Source organism: Quercus robur, chromosome 3, assembly GCF_932294415.1.
Source record: "Quercus robur chromosome 3, dhQueRobu3.1, whole genome shotgun sequence".
Taxonomy (NCBI): domain Eukaryota; kingdom Viridiplantae; phylum Streptophyta; class Magnoliopsida; order Fagales; family Fagaceae; genus Quercus; species Quercus robur.
In genome coordinates this window covers 15,474,105-15,497,226 of record NC_065536.1, presented here as the reverse complement: position 1 = coordinate 15,497,226, position 23,122 = coordinate 15,474,105, and the positions used below count along the sequence as shown (strand labels likewise).

General features: G+C 40.0%; 2 protein-coding genes and 1 pseudogene across 29 annotated transcripts in view; 1 reads left to right on the top strand and 2 right to left on the bottom strand.

Annotated features, from left to right (window-relative positions):
- Positions 1 to 3,498, top strand: part of LOC126717238 (uncharacterized) — a 102,332-nt gene extending 98,834 nt beyond the window's left edge. For 24 of the 25 annotated variants that reach the window (XM_050418746.1, XM_050418745.1, XM_050418726.1 and 21 more), the window contains 3 exons: positions 437 to 1,174; positions 1,772 to 2,764; positions 3,112 to 3,498. In XM_050418746.1, coding sequence (XP_050274703.1) covers positions 437 to 1,174; positions 1,772 to 2,698 — 1,665 coding nt within the window. In that variant the 3' untranslated portion in view covers positions 2,699 to 2,764; positions 3,112 to 3,498. The remainder of the gene's footprint in view (positions 1 to 436; positions 1,175 to 1,771; positions 2,765 to 3,111) is intronic. The other variant, XM_050418749.1, reaches the window with a different exon arrangement.
- Positions 1 to 9,834, bottom strand: part of LOC126717241 (thioredoxin reductase 2-like) — a 28,951-nt gene extending 19,117 nt beyond the window's left edge. Inside the window, exon 1 of one of the 4 annotated variants that reach the window (XM_050418755.1) lies at positions 9,723 to 9,834. Coding sequence is in view for 1 of the 4 variants with exons in the window: in XM_050418757.1 (XP_050274714.1) it covers positions 8,603 to 8,711 (109 nt within the window). In the remaining 3 variants the exon portion in view is untranslated. Of the gene's footprint in view, positions 1 to 8,602; positions 8,734 to 9,722 lie in introns of those variants that run through there. The other 3 variants (XM_050418756.1, XM_050418759.1, XM_050418757.1) reach the window with 3 other exon arrangements.
- On the bottom strand, positions 7,146 to 8,294 carry LOC126716473 (thioredoxin reductase 2-like; annotated as a pseudogene).
- Positions 9,835 to 23,122: the final 13,288 nt, after the last annotated feature.

Genomic DNA, 23,122 nt, shown 5'->3' with positions numbered 1-23,122 from the left:
GTAATGAATTTATCTTTAGATGGCTCCTTCCTCACATTGGTTGCCAAGTTGCCCCAAATGAAACTTTAGGTTTGTCAAAAATGTTGTCTCTTTAAATAGAGTTGCTGTGATCTTTATTGAAGAAGAAAATGAGAGTATATGTTACAATGAGAGGCTCTGTTTTTTTATGTTGTAAACAGAGCAATCAAAAATGAGAAACTTTCTTTTTTTTGATTAAAAAAATGAGAAACTGATATCAAAAGTTTAACTAATCTAGTCTTTTGAGAAACAAACTGCTTCCTAATTACTTACAATGAATTCTCTGTGCAACCTCTCTTCAATGAAGAGGTAATTTTATTTTTATAATCCCCTGTTTTACTTTGTATATATCTTATTTTCTATTATCTGAGTTACTGTGATTAGTTATGTTATTAACACACATGGGATGGACTTGCAGGTTGCATTCCCTAGTTTGAAAACATTGACAATCAAGCACATGGAGAACTTGAAAATCATATGGCACGATCAATTTGCTAAAGATTCCTTTTTCAAGCTTCATTCTCTATTTGTTGAATACTGTGAAAATCTTGTGAACATCTTTGAATCTAATATGCTAACAAGATTCCAAAGTCTAGAGAGACTTGATGTATCTTATTGTGGTTCACTGCAAGAAGTTTTTGAACTTCAAAGGCACGATGTTAGAGAATCTCATACTGTGACAGCCATTCCGTTAAAAAGATTGATGTTGTGTCATCTACCGAAAATGAAGCAGGTATGGAATAAGGACCCCCAAGGAATTTTCAACTTTCAAAATCTACAAAAAATAAGTGTTTCGGAATGTGAGAGTCTGCAAAGTTTGTTCCCAGCATCTGTGGCTAGATTTCTCATGGAATTGAAGGATCTTCGGATAGACGATTGTGGAGTGGAGGAAATTGTTTCACGTGAAGAAATTGCAGAAGCAGCAGCAAGATTTGTTTTCCCTAAAGTGACTCTCCTAGTACTTCGTAAATTGCCAAAGCTCAAGTGGTTTTGCCGCGGGGTGCATACTTCAAAATGGCCATTGTTGAAAGAATTGTGTGTGCGTGGATGTGATCAAATTGAGATATTTATTTCAAAAATTTTGAACTTTCAAGAAACAGTGGAACAAAGCCAACTAGAGACCTCCATTCAACAATCCCTTTTCTTGGTTGAAGAGGTAAGAGGCTAATTTAACTACTCTTTTATAATATTCAGATTTACGAGACATGATAACTTTGTTTGGAGTAGTACTCTTCTCTCAAACAAAAAACAAGTTTTAAACGCGAAGTTCTTATTAAAGGTCATATATCTATATACATTTTTTTTTTAATGAAATCCTTAATCTATATTCTTTGATCAAATTATAGGTACCATTGGTGTGTTTTTTGGGGTCAGCATGTCCAAATATATGAAAGTACTATAGGTGTCAAATTGAGACAAATTGAAACAATTGATCGACAATAACTACTAAATGATGAACATGGTTTTGGAAAAAGGCTTTTCTTGTAAATGACTCTTACACCACTTTGCATTTGATTGACTACTACTGTTTGATAGTATTTACGAATTACAACATTGTTCTTTATTATGTACTTTCCTTCTTTTTTCCTTTTTTTATTTTTATTTTTATTTTTTATTTTTATTTTTTTAAGTTTCATCTAGATATAATAAGGTTGGACCATATTTTTACCATTAATTTTAGAAACTTCACGGATATATTCCATTTCATTAATAAATCTATTTTCTTTTGTTCAATGCTTTGATTTTTTTATAGGGTACATTATTCCCTAACTTGGAGGTTTTGATATTGGGTGGAGATTACAAGATGAAGGAGATACAACATGACCAACTTTTTGAACAGTGCCTTTACAAATTAAAATTCCTTCACGTGATCGGCCATGTAGCAGTTTCTGATTGGATTACTTTTCTTAAAAGATTACACAGTGTGGAGAAACTTTTTGTGAGTTCTAGTTCTTTGGAAGAAATATTCCCATATAAAGAGCTTTTTGACATGGAAAACCATGCTACAATACTCGAACAACTTCAAGAACTAGAGTTGTCTAAACGACCTATGTTGACACATTTGTGGAAAGAAGACACTCAACCAAGCCCAATTTTTCATAATCTGAAAAATCTAAAAGTGTTCCTTTGTGGCGAATTGAAAATTTTAGTGTCATCCTCGATATCTTTCAACAATTTGACAAATCTGAAAATATGGAAATGTCATGGATTGATTAATTTAGTTACATCCTCAACAGCCAAAAGTTTGGTACAACTTAAAAAAATGAGTGTAAGTGAATGCGAAAGGATAACAGAAGTTGTATTAGGGGAGGGAGGTGAAGCGAGTGAGGTGATTACTTTCACACAGCTAACATTCTTAAAACTTGATTGCTTGCCAAACCTCTCAAGCTTTTGCTCTGGAAGTTATTCCTTTGAGTTCCCATCTTTGGAAGAAGTGATTGTGAGGCAGTGCCCTGAGATGAAGACTTTCTTTCTTGAAGCTTTAGGGACATCAAAGCTAGAAGGAGTACAAGCAACACAAGAAGATGAATTTCATTGGAAGGCTAACCTGAATACCACCATACGTTGGCCCTGGAATAGAAAATATAATGGGCTTTGGAAGAGCAAATATAATTGGCCCTGGAACGACAAATATAATTGGCTCTGGAACAGCAAATATAATTGGCCCTGGAACGACTAATATAATTGGCCCTGGAACAGCAAATATAATACCACCACACAATAGTTCTTTTAAGGAAGAGAAAGGGTAAGTATATTATTCAACAAATCTCCTAATTTTCCCACATCATGTACTTTAATCTTTTTAATGCAATAATGCATGAACACGAGCAACATTTTCACTCTCCCACTAGATAATTATCATAATAGAACTACATGAACATTGCCAATTTTTAGGAGCAATAAAATCCTTGTAAATTGCATCAAACTTTATCCATCATACATATTGTTGTGTCCCTTTGCACTTCATAAGCATACACAAAAATAATGTTATTATATTCAAAAGGATAATTATTTTTCCTTGATGATACTTTGAGTTCAATGGTTACAATGATTGATGCTTTTTCTTCAATATATTGTTTTCTATCATGCAAGGTTCAAAATTCTAAAGATGGAGATCATCCTAAATATGAAGTAGTGGGAACGTGACTTGTAATTTTAGTTTGTGGTACTTGGAATCATGTTTCTTTCTCATGAAATCATGTGCTCAAAGGGTCGTCATCCCCATGGTTATGGAAATGTATAGAGTTCATTCATCTTTTATTTATTTGCTATTGTTTCTTTATTTTCTTGTTTTCCATGTTTAGAAAAACAAGAAAAAAGAAAAAAAGGTAGCTGTAGTAGCAATAATAATAGCAGTACTACTACTTGTGTGATGCATTTCTTTGGAGTGTTATAAACTACCTCTTCTTGGTGTAGAAAGACCATATTACTATTTGAATGAAGTTGTGCTTATTATTTTGATGAGTGTTATAAACTAAATGCTATCATTAAGTGTCAAGTTTTTAAGTGTTTGATAGATTATTATGAATTTTTAGTAGCTTATCCTTTTAAATGTTTCTCTAACTAAGTCATGCATGTATGCTCACTCACCCATGCACATAATCAACTCCAGGAGAGAGATAATTTGAGTGCAACACTATAAGGCTTTGTATAGATTGACATAGCCAATTTGATCTTCCTTGACTTTTAGGGTGTTTGGTTGGGGTGAAAATAGGGAGGATGGAAAATAGGGTGGAAAATGCTGTTTTTCACTATTTGGTTAAGGAAAGAAAATAGGAGAGAAAGTTTTCTCTCCTGCGCCCACTTTTTTTATCCTCCCAAATTGGGAAGAAAATGAGGAGGGAAAAGTGATGAGAAATGCATTTTACACAAATACCCCCACTTTATTACACTCACCTACCCCTCTCATTTTCCCACTATTATATAATAAGGACATAATAGTCAATTTATATAAACTACATTTTCCATCCTCCCCTTTTTCTATCCAACCAAACAAAAAAGTTTTCTACCCTCCCACTTTTCCACTCCTCCAACCAAACACACACGAAAGAAAACCAAATCTTTCTATCCTCCCACTAATTTTCCATCTTACCACTTTTCCACTCCTCCAACCAACGGATCCTTAGTTTCATGGTTACAAAAATCAAATGATCATGTATATGGTTGTGAAATTTTAGTTAAAGATGGTTAGAAGAAAATATTTTATCTTTATGATTTTAACCATGCATGAGTACTCTTCATAAATTCGTAAACTGTATGTAATTGAAATCCAAATCAATATTTTATGAAGCAAGAAAAGAACAAATAGAAACATTGATGACCAAAATAGGAAGAATGCATTTGTTTAAAAAAAAAAAAAAAAAAAAAAAAACCTAAAATAACCATAAATCTCATGAATCAAAGATCCACTAGCTCTATCTAATGAAAGGGTGTAAATTTGCACCCCTAGAGAATTAGAGGCTTTTGCATTGATATTTCTTACAATCTTTATCAAATCCCTCACTGCTTTTTAAATTAGATTTCTAGAGAAACAAATATAGCAATTCAAACATTGGCAAAATGGTCTTTATTGAACAATGTATATGATTCTTTTGATTTTGGGCAATGGTCCTCCCTATGTTGTATCTGTTATTAGATTGGGTGCTAGTTCGCTCTCCCTATAATTAGTTTTGCTTTTGAATAAAATTTTCCAGTTCATCAAAAATGAAAAGGGTGTAAATTTTATTGAAAGATGATAATGAATATCATATTTATATTTCAACATACATGATCAAAATTATCCTGGGTTTATTTTTGCCTACTTACAATAAGTGGGGAGAGGGGATTCAAATCCAGGTCTTACCTAAAATTTTAAAAAAAATTAAAAAAAAAAAGGAGAGAGAGAGAGAGAGAGAGAGAGAGAGAGAGATTTTAATGCTAGGTACTAATCACAACTTCCTATTCTTATTCGATTTTTTTTGTATACATTTAGATTTTACATGCTAATGCTCTTTTCTAATTTCTCCAAACTTCTCATAATTTGCAACTGCAAAAAAGAATTCCCCATAAAAATTACAATGAAAGAAAAAAAAATTATCAAAAACTTCTACTCTTTCAAGTTTTGGCACTCAATGTCTCTTTGATTTAAAGACACGGATGATACAAGTACCTTTTTTCGCCTATGTTTTCCTCTACAAATTTTTCCAAGCCATTAAAAAACTTTCAAGTTCCTATGATTAAGTTTTTTCTGCCCATATGTACAATTTTTTTTTTTTTTTTTTTTTTGGAGAAAGTGCCCATATATACAATTGGTTCCACAGAATAACTAATTAAAAAATTAAAGAAGCATTAAACATTTTTTTTTTTCCTGTAGGGAATATGTTAATGAAGATTTATCATTCATGCCATAACTCAAATTAGCATGCTCAGTAAATAACCCATAGGATCTGCTGAAGGTCAGGTGCTCTACAAACTTGGTGAAAAAAAAATTTAATTCCTTTGTTCATCTTGGCATGTCCTTTTGTAGAGAAGAATAATACCAATATGACATGCCATCACACTAACCAAGTGCACCCCAAAAAAAACAAAAACAAAAACACATGTCACATAGCACATCAAACCTGGCGTTAAAGCAGATATATCTCAAGAAACCAGCAAAGTAGCCAAGACCCAAGAGAAAATTCTACAACCGCATGATTAAAAGCCATCAAAAGAGAAAAAGCTAAGGCTTATGATTTACAGATTATCAAAGCCAATCAATCAAGAAAAATTTACAGTTGAAAATAGATGCAGCATAATGTAGGAATCTATTAATGCATCCAATAGTGACATAGTAAAATGTCATTGTTTTGGAGACAATTCTTTGCCCTTGATTATATATTGCTCATCAATTAGTTTTTTTTTTTTTTTTAAATAATTTTTTTAAAGGATACATGATCCCACCTACCAAAATCGTGTATTAGGTAATCCAAGTAAACTCTCTTAGTGATGATGAACGTAGGATGTCTGGATCTACAACTGATCCTGAGCTTCCAACCACTAGGCTGCACCTTAACAGGTACTCATCAATCAGTTTTACCCTCATGTTATCCAATCCCTTGCAAGTTATCTTTTTATTTAAATTTAAAAAGATAACTTAAATTGTTCAACGAAACCCAAATATTGGTGACAGAAACAGATTATCGTAACAGTGGTAGATGCCATGACCAATGATATAATGAAAACCAACGCTAACATGATTTCTAATTTTCCATTCGACTGTTTCAAAAATTGAGAGTGAAACAGAAAACCAGCAGCAGCCTTTCTCTCCCCATCTCTCCCCCAAACCTTGGGACTAAGATGAAAATTTCAGAAAGACGTGTGTTCCCAATAGTAGAATCACTTATATTGGAGTCAGTAAGCAACAACCTACTGTTATTTATATACCACTGCCAATTATTTGTATTGTCTCAATTCTTATAGTCAATTACAGAAACTGTAAAATTTTATGCATCCCAATGTAGCTAAATGATGAACACAAAACACTTTCCCACATCAATGTAATTTTTTAATTTTTTATTTCGTAAATCACATTTAAAAAGACAGAACAATCCAAGCCTAGTCAAGTATCTTGTGATAAGTTCAGTTTGTGAGATTACAATCATGCACAGGCTTAATTTACATTTGCGCAGAAATCATACATACATGTCACTCAATCTTAGGTCACCAAGCACTAAAAAAAGCCAAAGTCCAGCTCAACCTTGAAGTGAACAACCCATTTGATCTTATTTTAAGGGGTCAAAAATGGGTGGGCAAAATCAAGTTTCAATATTCACACTTCTGAATACTCCATGTTCTTAAAAGCTAAGTTAGATAAGCTTGGGTTTTGCTCAAGAATGGGCTCAGCATCTCCAAAGAATGTGCTTGAATCAAGACTCCAACAGTCCAATTGCATAGAGAGATGGTGATCAAGCCATGTCAAACATATCATAAATAGATTATTTTCTTTGCAACCCTAGAGCACAAGTTTCATCATTTTGATAAAGAAGAACAAAAAAAGTACATGGTCACACAAGGTTAGACTAATTTTGTTTTTAAATCCACAAGCATAGAATGGGCAAGAAACAGAACTTTTAGAACCTTCTTAAATTTATACCTGCTAGGACGGAGTCAAAAAATAAATCTCAAAATTTCCTTTTATTCATTATCAGTTTCATCGGTAAAGGGCAACTACATTCACTAATGTTTTGCACATGGAAAATACCATAATGCAACAAGCAAGTTAGAGACACTGGCAAATTTAGAAAGCATAAATATTCTCTATTCTTGCAAACAGACCCTTTATTATCTGGAGGGAAATTTGATCAAGAACAAAGAAACATGTGAACCAGCAACTCGCAGTTGAAATATACTTCTGAGTAAGCAGTACAGAAGAGAAGTGAAGCAGGGAATTAAGTTTAGCATTATATCAATGAGATACATATAATTTTGACCCAGCAAAAAACAGAAACAGAAACAAACACACCTTATTACCCACACAAAACATATAATCCCAAATAAAATAAAGAAAAACAGTGCTGCAAACATAGAAATTCCAAAATCAAAATTTAAACGATGAAGGGAGGAGATAGAGGATATTAACAAACCAATTCCGGCGGCAGTAACATCCTGCCTATACTTCTTATCTTGGACATATCCAGCAGCAAAAACTCCACGCACACTAGTCAAGGTGGTCCTAGGCTTTGTGACAACATAGCCACTAGAACCAAGTTCCAGCTGACCATCTAAGAACTTGGTGGCTGGCTCATGCCCTATTGCAAAGAACAATCCCGATACCTTGAGATCCAAAACCTCCCCGCTCAGCACATTCTTCACCTTCAAGCCCCCAAGACCCTATTATTAGTGTTTTCATTCCTATATGCCCCCACAACCACCGAGTTCCATAGAACTTGAATCTTAGGATTAGTCAAGGCCCTCTGCTGCATAATTTTTGAAGCCCTAAATGTATCTCTCCTATGGATGATGTACACGATGGACCCATACTTGGTGAGGAATGTGGGCGCTTCCATGGCTGAATCCCCTCCTCCAATTACTACCAAGAGCTTGTTCTTGAAAATGGGTGCAGCACCATCATGCATAGCACAAGCTGATATCCCTTGGTTCCAAAACCCTCCTGGATCCTCAGCAGAGCCTGGGAAGTCTAATCGCTTGGCGACGGCACCTGTTGCCATAATGATAAAATCAGTAATGATAGCCTTAGAATCAGTGAAGACCTTGAAAGGGGTGGTGGAGAAATCCACCTTGTTGACGGTCTCCATTAGAATCTGAGTGCCAAAGTGGAGTGACTACTTGCGGTAGCGGTCCATGAGCTTATTGCCATTAATTCCATCTAGAAATCCTGGGAAGTTCTCCACCTCAGTGGTCATGCTGAGCTGGCTGCTAGGGGCAATGCCATTGGCCATCCACCCCTCAAAGAGGATGGGCTTCAACTCTGCGCGGGATGCATATATGGCAGCAATGTGGGCAGCTGGGCCACTTCCAATGATGCACAACCTTGTTTTGAGGGTATGGAGGTCGTCCATGGCCAAAGTCAAAGAAATGGCAGTGGCGGAGGATGCTTGTCCAGGTGTGGAAGTGGGAGTTACGGTGGGAGCAGCAGAGTTGGAGGCCTTTCGAACAAACTTGGAACCTCTTCTGAGTAGATTTAAGAGCTTGTTTTTAGGGCAATAACTCATAATTTCTCCCTTTTGCAGTCTCTATTGCTATAAAATTTACAAAGCATGGTTTTGAAAACCAAATTGTAAAGAGAACAACAACAAAAAAAGGAGATGTTCAAGTTTTTAAGATTGGACCATAATGGCATCATAAAAAACTCAGAATAAAATAATAAAGCATAAACAAGCTAATTAAAATTTGAACAATAACAATTCTTTAAGTACAACGTCTAAACAAACAAATAAATTCCACATGGTAATATTACACATTAAAAAATTATATATTCGACTACAACAACAACAGCGACAATCACCACCTAAGATGATATAGAAAATCAAGAGGGATAACAAATAAACCTAAGAATTAAACAAACTGATGACATATATAAACAAAAACAGAACACCCACTAAGTACTTGATTTTCATAAACAATGTGGTTCAAGTTGCAGCAAACCCTGAAATGAAAAATGAAGTAAAACAAACCAGAAATGGTGACACACTTCACGGCAAAGATTGAATAATTTAAACAAATGAAAACAGATTGAATCTAAATTTAGCTAATTCCAGGTTACTTACATACAGTTAAAGATAAATATAACAGGACCAAATAAAAAACACCTAATTAAGCATTTTTTGTTTAAAGCATGCACTGATAAAAAGGGGGATTACATTTTAATTTTGATTTATAGCACATACCCAGTAAAGAAAATTCTCCAAAAAATAGAATAACCCTCAAATGATTCTATGTTCTCTGCATTTAACAATGTGGGGTTGCCCATCTGACTGAGTAAACTAAGTATTATGGAAAAGAATTTGGAACACCCCATGGTTTTTTCTACATTTCAAAGCTCAAATTAACAAGACACAATAGCTGATAAACAACAAGAAGCTTCAACAAATGAAAACTTCCAATACCCACAAGTGGGTTTTTTGTCCTCTCAAGAACCCACCTAAGATCATGTAATACACAAACCCAAAAAGATAAAGGAATCCAAAAGTAAACAACCAAGTGAAGGCAATGAAAATGTTTACCTCAATGTCTAGACTTCCCAAGTTTCCAGTGAGCTATTCAAATTGGGGTTATGAAGGAGGAGGAGGGTTGGTGGTACCGTGGCAGAGGGGAAAGAAGAAAGCATAAGCTCATAGGATTGGTAGATAATAAGTCCATCCATGACCTCTTGTGTTTGCTTTGCTTGGGCGCTAGGTTTGGGCCTTGAGACAGAGGAAAAGAATGAACGCAAATGCTTCTTCGAATACCAAAAGAACTTAGGGCATGTTTGGTAGACTGTAATAGGCACTGTAATGTAATAGTTATTCTTATGGTTTAGTTATTCTTTAGTTTGATTATGTTTTTATTACAATGAATAATAATTCCTTATGAATAGCTATTCTTCAAAATGAGGAATAATTATTCCTCTTTAAAAGGTTGTATTAGCTATTCCTTAATAAGTGCAATATTCAAAACTTAATATATTTCCAAGTAAACAAACTTTTCATATACATCTAACAATTATAAAAATAAAAAAATCATAAAAAATAACACATATCTCTCTTAAATTTAAAAATAACAATTTTTAAGGAAATATAATTGTATGAGTAAGAAATTTCCAAAAATAAATGTTGTGCAAGCCTAAAACGAGACTGTTGGGCTCAACCTCACTTGGGCTCATAATTTATTTGTAAGGTGGGCTTTAAGATTTCCTACTTTGAGTCGTTCTCGGCACAAAGATTCAAAGTAATGTTCCTCCCCTCTCTAAATGACTGTTTTCCACTCCTTTTCTCTGAACCCCATCATCCTCCCCAACTTCTGCTATTTATAGCTTAGGTTAGTGGGGAGATCATGATTACTGCCATCACTAGCGCAATTGAAGGTCCAATATTATCTGTTTTAAGTGGGTGTTTAGGTGAGAGTGGGATGTAACGATTATGGCCTTGGAACTTGGTTCCAGTTCAGGCGAATCTGCTTGGTAATGGTGTTCCCCGAGCATCCCATGACTTGCCCGGACAGGGTTTATATGATTGTTCGGGAGGTTCTATGCCGAGCGCAGCTCAGGATCCGAGGCCCAAAACTCATTAGGCAGTTTCAAGAAGGGTTCAAGGCGATGGGGCCGTTCCATTGGGCCTGAGCCTAGGGCCTATATGGGTCTTGGGATCTCGGTGCCGTACATTAGCCCCCCTTGATTCATACCCAGTTGCCGGGAAGAATTAAGGAGCCAGCCAGGCCTTTTGGTCTCGGAAGTCCTATGGCCTGGGACTCATGCAGTTATGGTTTCTCATTAATGTTCATCTCAAAAGACGCGCTGTTCCGCGGCGCCAGGTTCAGTTATCATTATTGCCTGACGGTTCGCGAACCGAAGCGGCGCGCGTGTCAGTTATCTTTGGCATCCGCAGGGTCATTCGTGAATAGTGCCCATTTATTGCTTGATTGAACGTTCCTTTGCCCCTTTTCTGATCCTATAAATAGCCTTCCTTAGAACATTCTTTCACTTTTTTTTCACCTCTGATCCTTCGAGCTTACTCTTTGCCGACCAACTCTTTATGCGCTTACTCACCTGCCCAGAGTTTTTTCCTCCCTTAGAACCCAAAGTAAGTCCTCTTCCCCTTCCTATTCCTTCAGCTTATTTCTTCAAGTTCCCTTTCATAGCATTTAGCGTCACAGATGGGCTACTCTCATCTCTTGGAGGCCCCGGCTGCCCTGGCCACTTTTAGGCACAAGTTTAATATTCCCGATGACGTGGAAGTGGCTTACTGCCACGAGAGTGAAATCGTTCTCCACCGAGGACTAGGCACGGCCTTTTTTCCTTTAATGTCAATTCTAGAGGGTGGGGTTAGATTCCTCGTGAATCCCCTTTTAGCAGATACACTTAGGTACTACGGACTATGTCCCGACCAGCTTCCCCCCAACTTTTACCGGGTAGTTAGCTGCGTCAGTAGGTTGAACCACACCTTTGATTTATAGTTAAATTACCATGATATTAACCATATGTATAGCCTCTGTGGGAACAAAGCTACCAATTATTACCTAAAAACAAGAGATAATCGGGTACGGCTAATATCCTGCCTACCTGATTCGAATAGGAACTCTGCCGGGGAGTTTGTTCGAGTGCGCGGCAACTGGTTTGTTGGAGATGTCCCTTGCCTTCTTTCACGGCGTGAAGTGGGTTCATACCAATCCCTTGATCTAACTGTTTTTCCCCCCTTTTTTCCTTTTCTTTCCTCTTTATTGAAGTAGATCTTCATCATCGGATATTGATATAACACTTGTTCTTTTGCAGACGGCAAAGTGTTCGTTCTGGACATCAGAACCGTCCACGTGAAAGACCTAAACTTCATCCTTCGTTCTGAGATATTCGTACACTAGGACGGACAGCTCCAGGCCTCTCACCTGATCCTCGGAGTAGAGCCAGTTTACTCTACCTGGCAGACCTTTAAGCGGCACTATTAGTTGATAGTCCCCTGCTGTCATATATTGATGTTCGGTTCACGAACTTTTTGCCATTGAAGTTTACAACCGGGGAGGCGAGGGAGTTCGGAAGGCGCTACACTTGCTCGGACGAGTTAGCTCCTTTGCGGGACGAGTCCGCGGAACGTGTGTCTCGGTGTCTTAGAGAGTTAGCTCACGAGGCAATTCAACAAGAGGACCTTGTTCAAGAGCAAGCGCAGCTCGAGAACCCAACTGCAGAGCCTGAGCAACCAGCAGTTGAAGCGACTACCTTGTCGGCTGAAGATACCCAACCCGGTGGAAACATGGTGTTAAGGAAGGTTATGACTATTGATCGCTTCGTGCCCGGTGCACGGCAACCCAACCAGCCCCTACCTTCTCATGGTCAGAGCCAGGTGCCTTCCCCTCCACCCTCTTCTCAAGCTGGACGAGCCCGTAAGAAACAGAAGGTCGCCGATCAACCATCCACGGGTCCGGGAGATGCTGCCGTCCAGACTCCTCCCCAGCCAACAGGGGGGATCGTTATCCGCGAGCCGCAGACCCAGGTCAGTCCGGGAGTTGCGTCCTCCTCCCAAGCGGCTCCAGCGTGGAAGCCCAAGTTCTTGTTGGACGGCAAGCCTTTGCCTTCGACCGCCTGTGTACGGTTGTGGGAGAAAGGCGAGGGTGGCCGTATTGCCCAGACCCTGGCCGAGGGTCTTCTTCTTCCCGACGATGTGCATGCCTTCGAGGAGGGTTCCGAGGAGTCCGTGGGGTGCCAGTTAGAGTGGCATGCTATTGCAGTAACTCCTTAGTTGTCTATTCCTTTCCATACATTTACTTCAACTTCCGTACTAACTTTTGTGATTGTCAGGCTACTCAACTGGCTCACATATTGGCTGGCCGTACACGGGATCTTGCCGAGGAGGTCGACCGTGAGAAGGGGGGTGCGGGAGTCAGCTGCCAAAACAGCAAAGGAAAAACTAAAGGTAGCTGAATTCGCCGAGAAGAAGGCCCCTGCCGCAGAGAAAAATAGAGCGCTGGCGGAGAAGAGGTGTGCTGAACTTTTGGCTAAGCAGAACGAAATGGACGTGAAGCTAGCTGAAGCCATTAGCCTCAACACCTCTCAAGCCGAGGAGCTAACCGACCTGAGGGCAACCCTGGAGGCCTGCGAGCAGAAGTGGTACAATGAGGGATTTGCTGATGTTGAGCAATCTGCAGAACCAGTAGTGGCCCAGGCCCGGAAGCTGGGTTTTGAGGCCGGGTGGTTTGTCGCTCTTCAAGCTCTGGGAGTTCCCAAGGATTCCCCTCTAAGAGACCCCGGCCAAATTCCTTTCCCGAGCCCCCTTACTGCCGTGCAGGATCCACCGGTTGCTACTGAGGAGGAAGAAACGGCAAGCATAAGGGAGCTGGTTGAACAAATCGATGCTCATGCCGAGCCAGATGAGATGGAGGCCGCCAACATCCCAAGTGTACAGGACCTTCTTGGTGAAGACTCGCATTACCCCTTGACCGTCCTGCAAGAAGTGACAGATCCAACTCGGCCCTCCAGCTGATTATCTGCAGTCTAGTTTTTTTGTGCTTTCACTTATCTCTATAGCATTTTTAATTTATTTTTTCAATGGTATATTTGCCTACGTCATCGGGTTGTGGTGAACGAACAATTTGCTTATTTCACGGGGACGACCCGAAAACAATTGCCGAGTTTTGGCGATGAGATATTAATTTTGCTTTTTGACTTTGCTTTCAACTCATTGAATGATTCTCTATTTATTTGCGTGTTTGCTTAGATTATGTTAGCGGTTTCTTATACTATAGTAAGTTCGGCCGAGAGCCGTCCAAAACCTGTTGCACGATGCCTTGGATAATCCGAGAATGAATTTGCAACTAGTATTTGTAAAAGGGGTTAAGGTTTTTACCTTCTTGGCGATTTGATTGGACTGAGGACAAGGTTTCTGTCCTTAGAAATTTTTTTTGTAATGATAAGGTTTCCGCTCGGTCGATGATTTTGATCGAACCAAGGACGAGACTTTTGTCCTTAGAATTTTTTTGTAACGATAAGGTTTCCACCTGCTTGGTGATTTTGATCGAACTGAGGACGAGGCTTCTGTCCTTAAAAATTTTTTTGTACAAAACTTGCAATTCTCTTAATGTGCAATGACGGGATCGAAAACAGCTTAGACAAGTAACTTCATCATTATCTTGACTTTAGCGAAGCACAAAGTTTTGACTTACATTTACTATATGGATGGTCACGAGTAGAACTTCTTTAAATTGTGAGCATTCCATGGCCGAGGGAGCGGCCTCTCGTCAAGATCTTCCAGGTAGTAAGCCCCTACGCCAGCGATGGCAGTAATCCTATACAGCCCTTCCCATGTTTGAGCAAGCTTCCCGGCAGCTACGTCTCGCATGTTTCCCACGACCCTCCTTAGAACCAGTTCCCCGGCGTTGAATTCCCTCCCCTTTACATCTTGGTTATATCTTTGGGACAGTTTCTGCTAGTACTCCGCGAGCCGTATGGTTGCGGCCTCCCGGCATTCTTCTAACCAGTCCAAGCGCTCCATCATCAGGTCGACATTCTGGGCAAGGTCAAATCCTGCGACCCGTGCACTGCACAAGCTCACCTTGGTTGGTATTACGGCCTCCGCCCCATATGTCAAAGAGAAAGGGGTCTCACCCGTGGATCTTCTGGGAGTCGTACGGTAAGCCCATAAAACGTTAGGTAGCTCTTCAACCCATCTTCCCTTTGCCCCGTCCAACCTCCTCTTCAACCCGTTCAAAATCGTCTTGTTCACTGCCTCAGCTTGGCCGTTGGTTTGAGGATATGCTGGGGTTGAGTACTTGTTCTTAATTCCGAAATCGCTGCAGAAGGTTCGGAAAGCTTTGCTATCGAACTGTAGCCCGTTGTCTGATACTAGTGAGTTCGATACCCTAAACCTTGTGACTATGTTTTTCCACACAAACTTTTTTACATCGATATCCTGAATGTTGGCCAAGGCCTCGGCTTCCGCCCACTTTGTGAAGTAATCCACAGCCACTAATACAAAACGGCGGTTACCTGTTGCTCAGGGAAACGGGCCGAGGATGTCTAGCCCCCATTGTGCGAACGGCCATGGGCTGCTGACGGGGTTTAGACGTCCTGCCGGCTGGTGGATCAGAGGGGTGTGCTTTTGGCATTGTTCGCACCTCCTGACATATTCTGCGGCATCCTTCTGCATCTGTGGCCACCAAAACCCCTGGGTCATGGCCCTGTGCGCTAGAGACCGTCCTCCGACATGGCCACCACATACTCCATCATGCAGCTCAGTCAGAAGTTCGTTCACTTTCTCAGGAAGTAGACGTAAAAGGTAAGGGCCTGCGAAAGACCTCCAGTACAACTTGCGATCTGCCGACAGCCAGTACCGGGAAGCCACCCGACGAATCTTTTTGGCCTTCTTTTCATCATCCGGAACTTTATCCTCGACTATGAAGTCTATGATCGAGTTCATCCAACACGGATTTGCCATTGACATCATGGCAACTTCAACCCCAGCCAGGTTGTCATCACTTTTCACCTCGATGCTTGGCTCCCTTATAAGCTCTGTCTTGACCAGCTGAGGTATGTTCTCGGTAGAGGATGAAGCCAACGTGGCCAGCGAGTTGGCAAGTCTGTTTTGTGCCCGGCCTACCTAGGCTACCTTCACTGTCCCGAATCGGCCAATGATCTGTTTGGCTGCACTCAGATAGGCTTTCATCCGAGAGTCCCGAGCTTCGAAGCTTCCCAAGATTTGATAAACGACCAGCCGAGAGTCCGAATAAATCTTAAAATCTTTCGCGCCTAAACACAATACGGCCCTCAACCCGGCCAGAAAGGCCTCATACTCAGCTTCGTTGTTTGAGGCTTTGAATCCTAATCTGAAGGAGTGTTCTAATCGTATGCCCTCCGGGGTGATTTTGACAATACCAGCTCCGGCCCCTATAGCATTCGAAGCGCCGTCTACAAACACTTTCCATGGACGACGCTCCGCATTACATATTATCTTCCCGTCGCTCTTGGGGGTGAATTCTGCAATGAAGTCAGCAAGAACCTGTCCCTTTACCGAGCTTCGCGGTCGGTACCTTATGTCGAACGAACCCAAACGAGTTCCCCATTTGGCTATTCGGCCTGTGAAGTCCGATCTCTTTAGCAACGACTGTAGGCGATACTTCGTGAGGACGAATACCGTATGAGCCTAAAAGTAATGCGGCAACTTCCTCGTGGCGTGCACTAGTGACAAAACTAGCTTTTCAAGGGGCAGGTATCTTGTCTCAGCATCTACTAAGGTTTTGCTTATGTAATACACTGGCTGCTGTACTCCTTGGTCCCTTAGTAACACAGCACTCACGGCATGGTCAGACACTGAGAGGTACATAAACAAATCCTCCCCAGACTCCGGGGCTGTTAACATGGGTGCTTTTGTTAAGTACTCCTTCAATTCTCGAAAGGCCTTGTCGCATTCCTCGTCCCAATGAAACCCTTTCCACTTCTTCAGAAGCTGATAAAACGGTCTGCAGCGATCCACGAATTTGGAGATGAATCGATTTAGGGCGGCTAACATCCCGGTTAGCACCTATACTTCCTTCGGATTGCTCGGCGGTATGAGGCGATTCACGACGTTTATCTGGTCGGGATTGGCTTCTATTCCCCGAGTAGAAATCAGATAACCCAAGAATTTTCTAGCCCCCACACCGAAAGTACACTTCTCGGCGTTCAAGCGCAGCTTGTGCTTCCGGAGTATCTCAAATACTCCCCGGAGGTCTTCCGTGTGTTGCGACTCCTTTTTGCTCTTTACCACCATGTCGTCAATGTATACTTCCACCGTGCATCCAATTTTCTCTCGGAACATCCTCGTCATCATCCGCTGGTATGTGGCACCGGCGTTCTTCAACCCAAACGGCATGACTTCGTAGTGATAGTTAGCACTCGGGGAAATAAATGCTGTCTTTTCTCGATCCTCGGGAGCCAAGGAAATCTGGTGGTACCCCTGGAAAGCATCCAAGAAGCTCATTCTCGAGTGCCCATACGTGGCGTCTACTAGTTGGTCAATCTTGGGCATTGGGAAAGGATCCTTGGGGCATGCCCTATTCAAGTCTGTGAAATCCACACAAACTCTCCATTTACCATTCTTTTTCTTCACCACCACCGTATTCGCCAACCACCTCGGGAAGAATATTTCCGTTATCGCCCCTGCTTCCTTCAGCCTCTGGACTTCCAAGTTCACCGCGTCAGTATGCTCCTTCGATGATCTCCTCGGTTTCTGCTTTTTCGGGGGGAATGATGGGTCCACATTAAGCTTGTGGACAATGAACTCGGGATCTACGCCGGGCACTTCGTACGGACTCTAAGCAAAAACATCCACGTTCTGTAAAAGAAACAACAACATTTCTGCTTTTTCTTGGTTGTTCATGCTCGTGCCTATTTGGAAATACTTGTCTTCGTCCGGAAAAATTCTGACCTTCAAAACATCCTTGGCAACGTCCGCCCCCGTTTCCCCTCGAGGCTTCTGTGATTGCTATAAAGGCTCTTTTTCGGTCTCTTCCACTTGTCAGAGTTGTTCATTCTTCCATCTGACCGCGGCGACCAGACACTGCCTAGCCACTTGTTGGTTTCCTCGCACCACGACGACTCCATACTCGGTGGGAAATTTCACTTTCACGTGTAGGATGGACGGAACGGCCTTCATTGCGTGGATCCATGGCCTTCCTAGGATTGCAGTATACGGTGAGAATGACCGGACTACTATGAAGGTCACTATTACTTCCTTGCCTTCCATGTCCACCGAGAGAGAAATTTGCCCTTCGAGAACCACGACCCTTCCGTCAAACGAGACCAATGGCATGTCATACTTCACCAAATCCTGACTCTTCAATCCGAGCCCTTCGAACAGGTCCGGGTACATCACGTCGACTCCGCTTTCTTGGTCTATCATCACTCTTTTTACCAAGAACTCACTTATCCAAGCTGTTACTACCAACACATCATCTTGAGGCTGGATCGTCCCTTGTAAGTCTTCTTCGCTAAAAGAGATGGTTAGCTGACCAACTTTCATCCTCTTCTCGGGTGATTCTCCTTCTGTGCAAGCTACTGTCAATACCCCTTTAGTTGCTACCGTACCTCTCGGGGCAGCGTGGATGACTTCGATCACTCCCAGCGGTGGTGGGAGGGGATTCCTTCTCTGCTAAACACCCTGGCCGGAATTTTGGTTAACGGAGTCCACTACAAACTCTTTCAGATACCCTGCTTTTACTAACTGCTCGAGATGATCTTTCAGTACCCGACACTGCTTGGTGGTGTGCCCTTTGTCCCTATGGTATATGCAATACAAGTTTTGGTTCCTCCGAGATGGGTCACCCCCTATTTTATTCGGCCACTTGAAGAATGATTCGTTCTTAATCTGATCTAGAATTTTGTGCATAGGTTCTTTGAACGCCACATTAACTCCCTCAATTTGCGCCTCTGGTTCTTGCATCCTGAAATCTTTTTTCGGTCTTGCTGGGATAAAGCCCTGCCGAGATCTCCTGAGTAACGGGGCTTTCCCCTTATTTTGTAGCTGATCATCTTCTAGGCGTTTATACTACTCAATGCGCCTCATAAGCTGCCTCATATCCTCGGAAGGTCTTTTCGTCAATGATTCCCGTAATTCAAAATCTTCGGGGAGCCCCATCCTGAAGGTGCTTGCCGCTATCTTCTCATTTCCTCCACCGATCTCGTTGTAGAGTTCCCAGTACCGGTTGGCGTAACTCCGAAGGGTTTCACCGACCCTCATCTTTATGGAAAGTAGTGCATCCACCGGCTGCAGCACTCGGCTGCATGTCACGAATCTACTAACGAATTCTTGAATCAGCTCGGCAAAGTTACGAATGAAGCCTTTTCGTAACCCGTTGAACCATCTCAGGGCCGTGGAACCGAGACTGGAGGGGAATACCTTACACATCAAGGCATCATTGTGTGCATGCAAGGACATCATGTGGATATAATGACTGACATGCTCCACAGGGTCCGTCTTCCCGTCGTAAGAATTGAATGGCGGTCTTGTAAATCTACTCGGCATAGGGGCCCGTTCAATTTCGTCTGAGAATGGTGACCGAGCAGCCCTTCATAAGGCTCGGCTCATGGCATCCATGGCAGCACTGTGGGGTCGCTGTTCCTCTGGCGAATTAGACCCTCGGTCCTCGTATCCATGCGAACGCGAACGGTTCCAACAGTGACGTGTCTCTCGGGAATGTGAGTGATTCCTACGCCGGTGTGATTCTTGAGAGGGTGATCGGTTTTGGAATCGTCGTGTACCGGATTGGCTAGAGCTCTCTTCGCCCTGATCTCCCGTGCTATCATTTCTCCTTTGCCGGTGGTGGCGGTCCCTTCTTGGCGTCGACCCCTTGCTTCCAGTTCTAGATCCATCACCAGTCTGCGCAACCGCTCTAGCTCTCGATCTCTGTCATCATACTGCCTGTGTCCCGAGACACCCGACACCGTTCGGCGGGTTTGATCCGACCCTTCTCCCAGGCCAGACTCTTTCTCTCCTCGCAAGCGCTTCTTATCCTCGCGCCTTTTCTGTCTTCTTTCCCGCCATGTGGACCCCCGAGAAGATCCCACGGAACCGCTCTCGACACGCCCTCCCGAATGTCGTTCGGACATTTCCCTTATTTGAGTCTCAGTCGAACCACAACTTTGTAGAAGAGCCCCACGGTGGACGCCAATTGTGCAAGCCTAAAACGAGATTGTTGGGCTCAAACTCACTTGGGCTCACAATTTATTTGTAAGGTGGGCTTCAAGATTTCCTACTTTGGGTCGTTCTCGGCACAGAGACTCAAAGTAATGTTCCTCCCCTCTCTAAATGACTGTTTTCCACTCCTTTTCTCTGAACCCCATCATCCTCCCCAACTTCTGCTATTTATAGCTTAGGTTAGTGGGGAGATCATGATTACTGCCATCGCTAGTGCAATTGAAGGTCCAATATTATCTGTTTTAAGTGGGTGTTTAGGTGAGAGTGGGATGTAACGATTATGGCTTTGGAACTTGGTTCCAGTTTAGGCGAATCTGCTTGGTAATGGTGTTCCCCGAGCATCCCATGACTTGCCCAGACAAGATTTATATGATTGTTCGGGAGGTTCTATGCCGAGCGCAGCTCAGGATCCGAGGCCCAAAACTCATTCTTCATGAAGGCAATTTCAAGAAGGGTTCAGGGCGATGGGGTCGTTCCATTAGGCCTGAGCCCAGGGCCCATATGGGTCTTGGGATCTCGGTGCCGTACAAATGTTAAGTTTTATTTTAATGTTATAACTCACAACCAAACTAATGAATATGTTTAGTTATTACATTACAACACATTTTATTCCTAGTAATAAATATTACAATTCTTGTCGTAATTTTCATTTAGTGTACCAAACGTACCCTTAAAGATAGAAGAAAACTAGAATCCCAGGATGGACGCTTTTTTTTTTTTTTTTAAGTAATATTAATATATTGAAGGTGGAAATATAACTATCATCCTAAAACACTCCCTAGTAAATTTGGAAAACCAAAGTTAAATTCATCGTACTATTAGTTTATGACGTTTCTGTTATGTCTCATAGGCAGTATTCCTAAATAGGATGTCTCATTATATGGAGAGGTCTTTTCTAAAAACTCCTTTAATTTTGTCCATTTTCAATAGTATTAACATAATGAATACTATAACAATGGAATGTGAGAATATAAGGATTTGCATCTATGATTAGAGATTGTGGGTTAATGGGATGAGAATTAGGTAATAGAACATTAGAACCCTAGGGAAGGTGTTTTTCCATATAAGGACATTCATTCATCCATCATTTGGTTGATCTATTATATTTGAGTAATGCTATAGTCACAAACTATTTTACAACATTTTTACAAACTGTTGATGTAGCCAGCTTCTTATTGGTTTTTATCTAGGCTCACTATTAACATCGCTTTTTCATTTACCAATAACCACTAACCAAATCAGCAGTTTATAAAATATTTTGTAAAAAAGTTTGTATCTCTAGCATTATTCATTATATTTTGACAATCAAGCTAAGGGAGGACCTTTGGTTGGAAAACTTCCATGATTTTTTTTTTTTTTTTTTTTTTTTTAACTTCCATATTGGATAAGCAATACCCATCAATAATAATTATTCGTCCACAATTTTTCCATAAAAAAAGGTAATCCATTTAACTAGTAATTACTACCAAGTCATACCAAACATTTTCTCAAAAAAAAACCAAACATGAGAGCTGGAATATATGGGAGAGGAGAGTAAAGAGAAGGAAATGAAATTTTAATGCAAATAATTGGAATTTATAAAGAAAAAATTTTCCTTTAATTAACCGGATACGTGATGGTTCATAAGATCATTTATGTGTATAAAATCATTTAAACAAGATACATGACTATTAAAAAATCACATGACTAAAAGTAAAGGTGAAGTGGATTTCAGATAGCTCAATTGGTAAAAAATTTTGTCTAAAGAGTAATCATTATGAGATGAATGCCATAGATTGAAATGCTATAATATTTATCACATTAAAAAAAAAAAAGTTAAATAATCTTTTAAGTTGCCAAATAGTGGGTTTGAGGAGTTTTTCTTCATATTTGATAAAAATCTTTGTCCGATTTGTAAGAAATAAATTTTGTCAAATATTTTTGGGAGTATTACAAAGCTTATTATTACTATTAGAAGTGTTTCAAATGGTATTATAATTAGAAATACATGAGATGAAATATATATACATATCACTAATTGAACATGTTAAGCAATGTTTTAATTTTTAAGCCAAAAATTAAAAAGTTTCAAGAAATGTTTTAATTTTTGAAGCAAAATTTAAATAAAAAAACAAAATTTAAGTTGTGATTATTTGTAGACAGTAGAATATATATATATATATATATATATTTTTTTTTTTAATTCAATAGTTGAGAGCGGGGGGATTTGAACCCTATATGTTTAGATATTTTTGTTGAAAATATTATGAAATATCAATTAAACTACAAAAACGATGACAAACAAACATTATTTATTCATAGACATAACTAAGATAGAATAGTAGTATTTTATTTTGTAGAGCCTATTTGGTAAAGTGAAAACAATTTTGTGTTTTCAGTTTTTGTTTTATAGGTGTTTCGGAAAAATTGTTCCCAAAACACGTTTTATCACCTTAAAACTATGGTTTTAAAAACTAGACCGGAGCAAAATCAAATTTGCCACCGGTTCTCGGTTTTTCCCGTTTTGACTGATTTTTGATTGATTTTCACTGGTTTTAGGAATTTTTTTAAAGACTGGACTAGTTCTTGGTTTAACCAGTAGGACTAGTCGGTCTGGTCCAGTTTTTAAAATCTTGCTTAAAACACAAATCCATTGATTTGGCATTATTTTCTCACCCCAGTTTTTCACCCATTTTCCTCTTCTTCCCATTCAATTCTCATTTTCTCTTCTAATAAAAAATTACCACCACTCACAAATAGTCCAACACTATCTAGGGGTGGCAAAATTGGACACGACCTACGAACCTAACACGACACAACACAAAATTAGCAAGTTATGGGTTGAGGCTTAATGAGTTCGTATCATATTCAGGTTGACATGACTAACCTGTTTAATAAACGGGTTGGGTTAGTACTTAACATATAGAACCCGTTTAACTCGTCTAACCCGTTTAATTAAATGACATTTTGCCAATATACCCTTGAAACTCTAGGTATATAAACTTATTCGTTGTTATGGTTTATTTTCTTTGACATATTGTGATTGATTATTTGTGATATTCAGATATGTTTTAGTTTTGAATGATTATTTGTAATGTAGTTACTCGTTAGTTTTGAATTTTATATTAAAAATATTTATTTGTTTGTTTTTTCATAATTTTTTTTTTTCATTTTGATAAAATCTAATAAAAAAGTCGACACAACTAAGATATATGTTATCACAAATTTGTTATCATGGAGTTTCAACTTTCAAGTCAATCAAGTATAGGACTCCAAATTTGCTTGCAAAATAT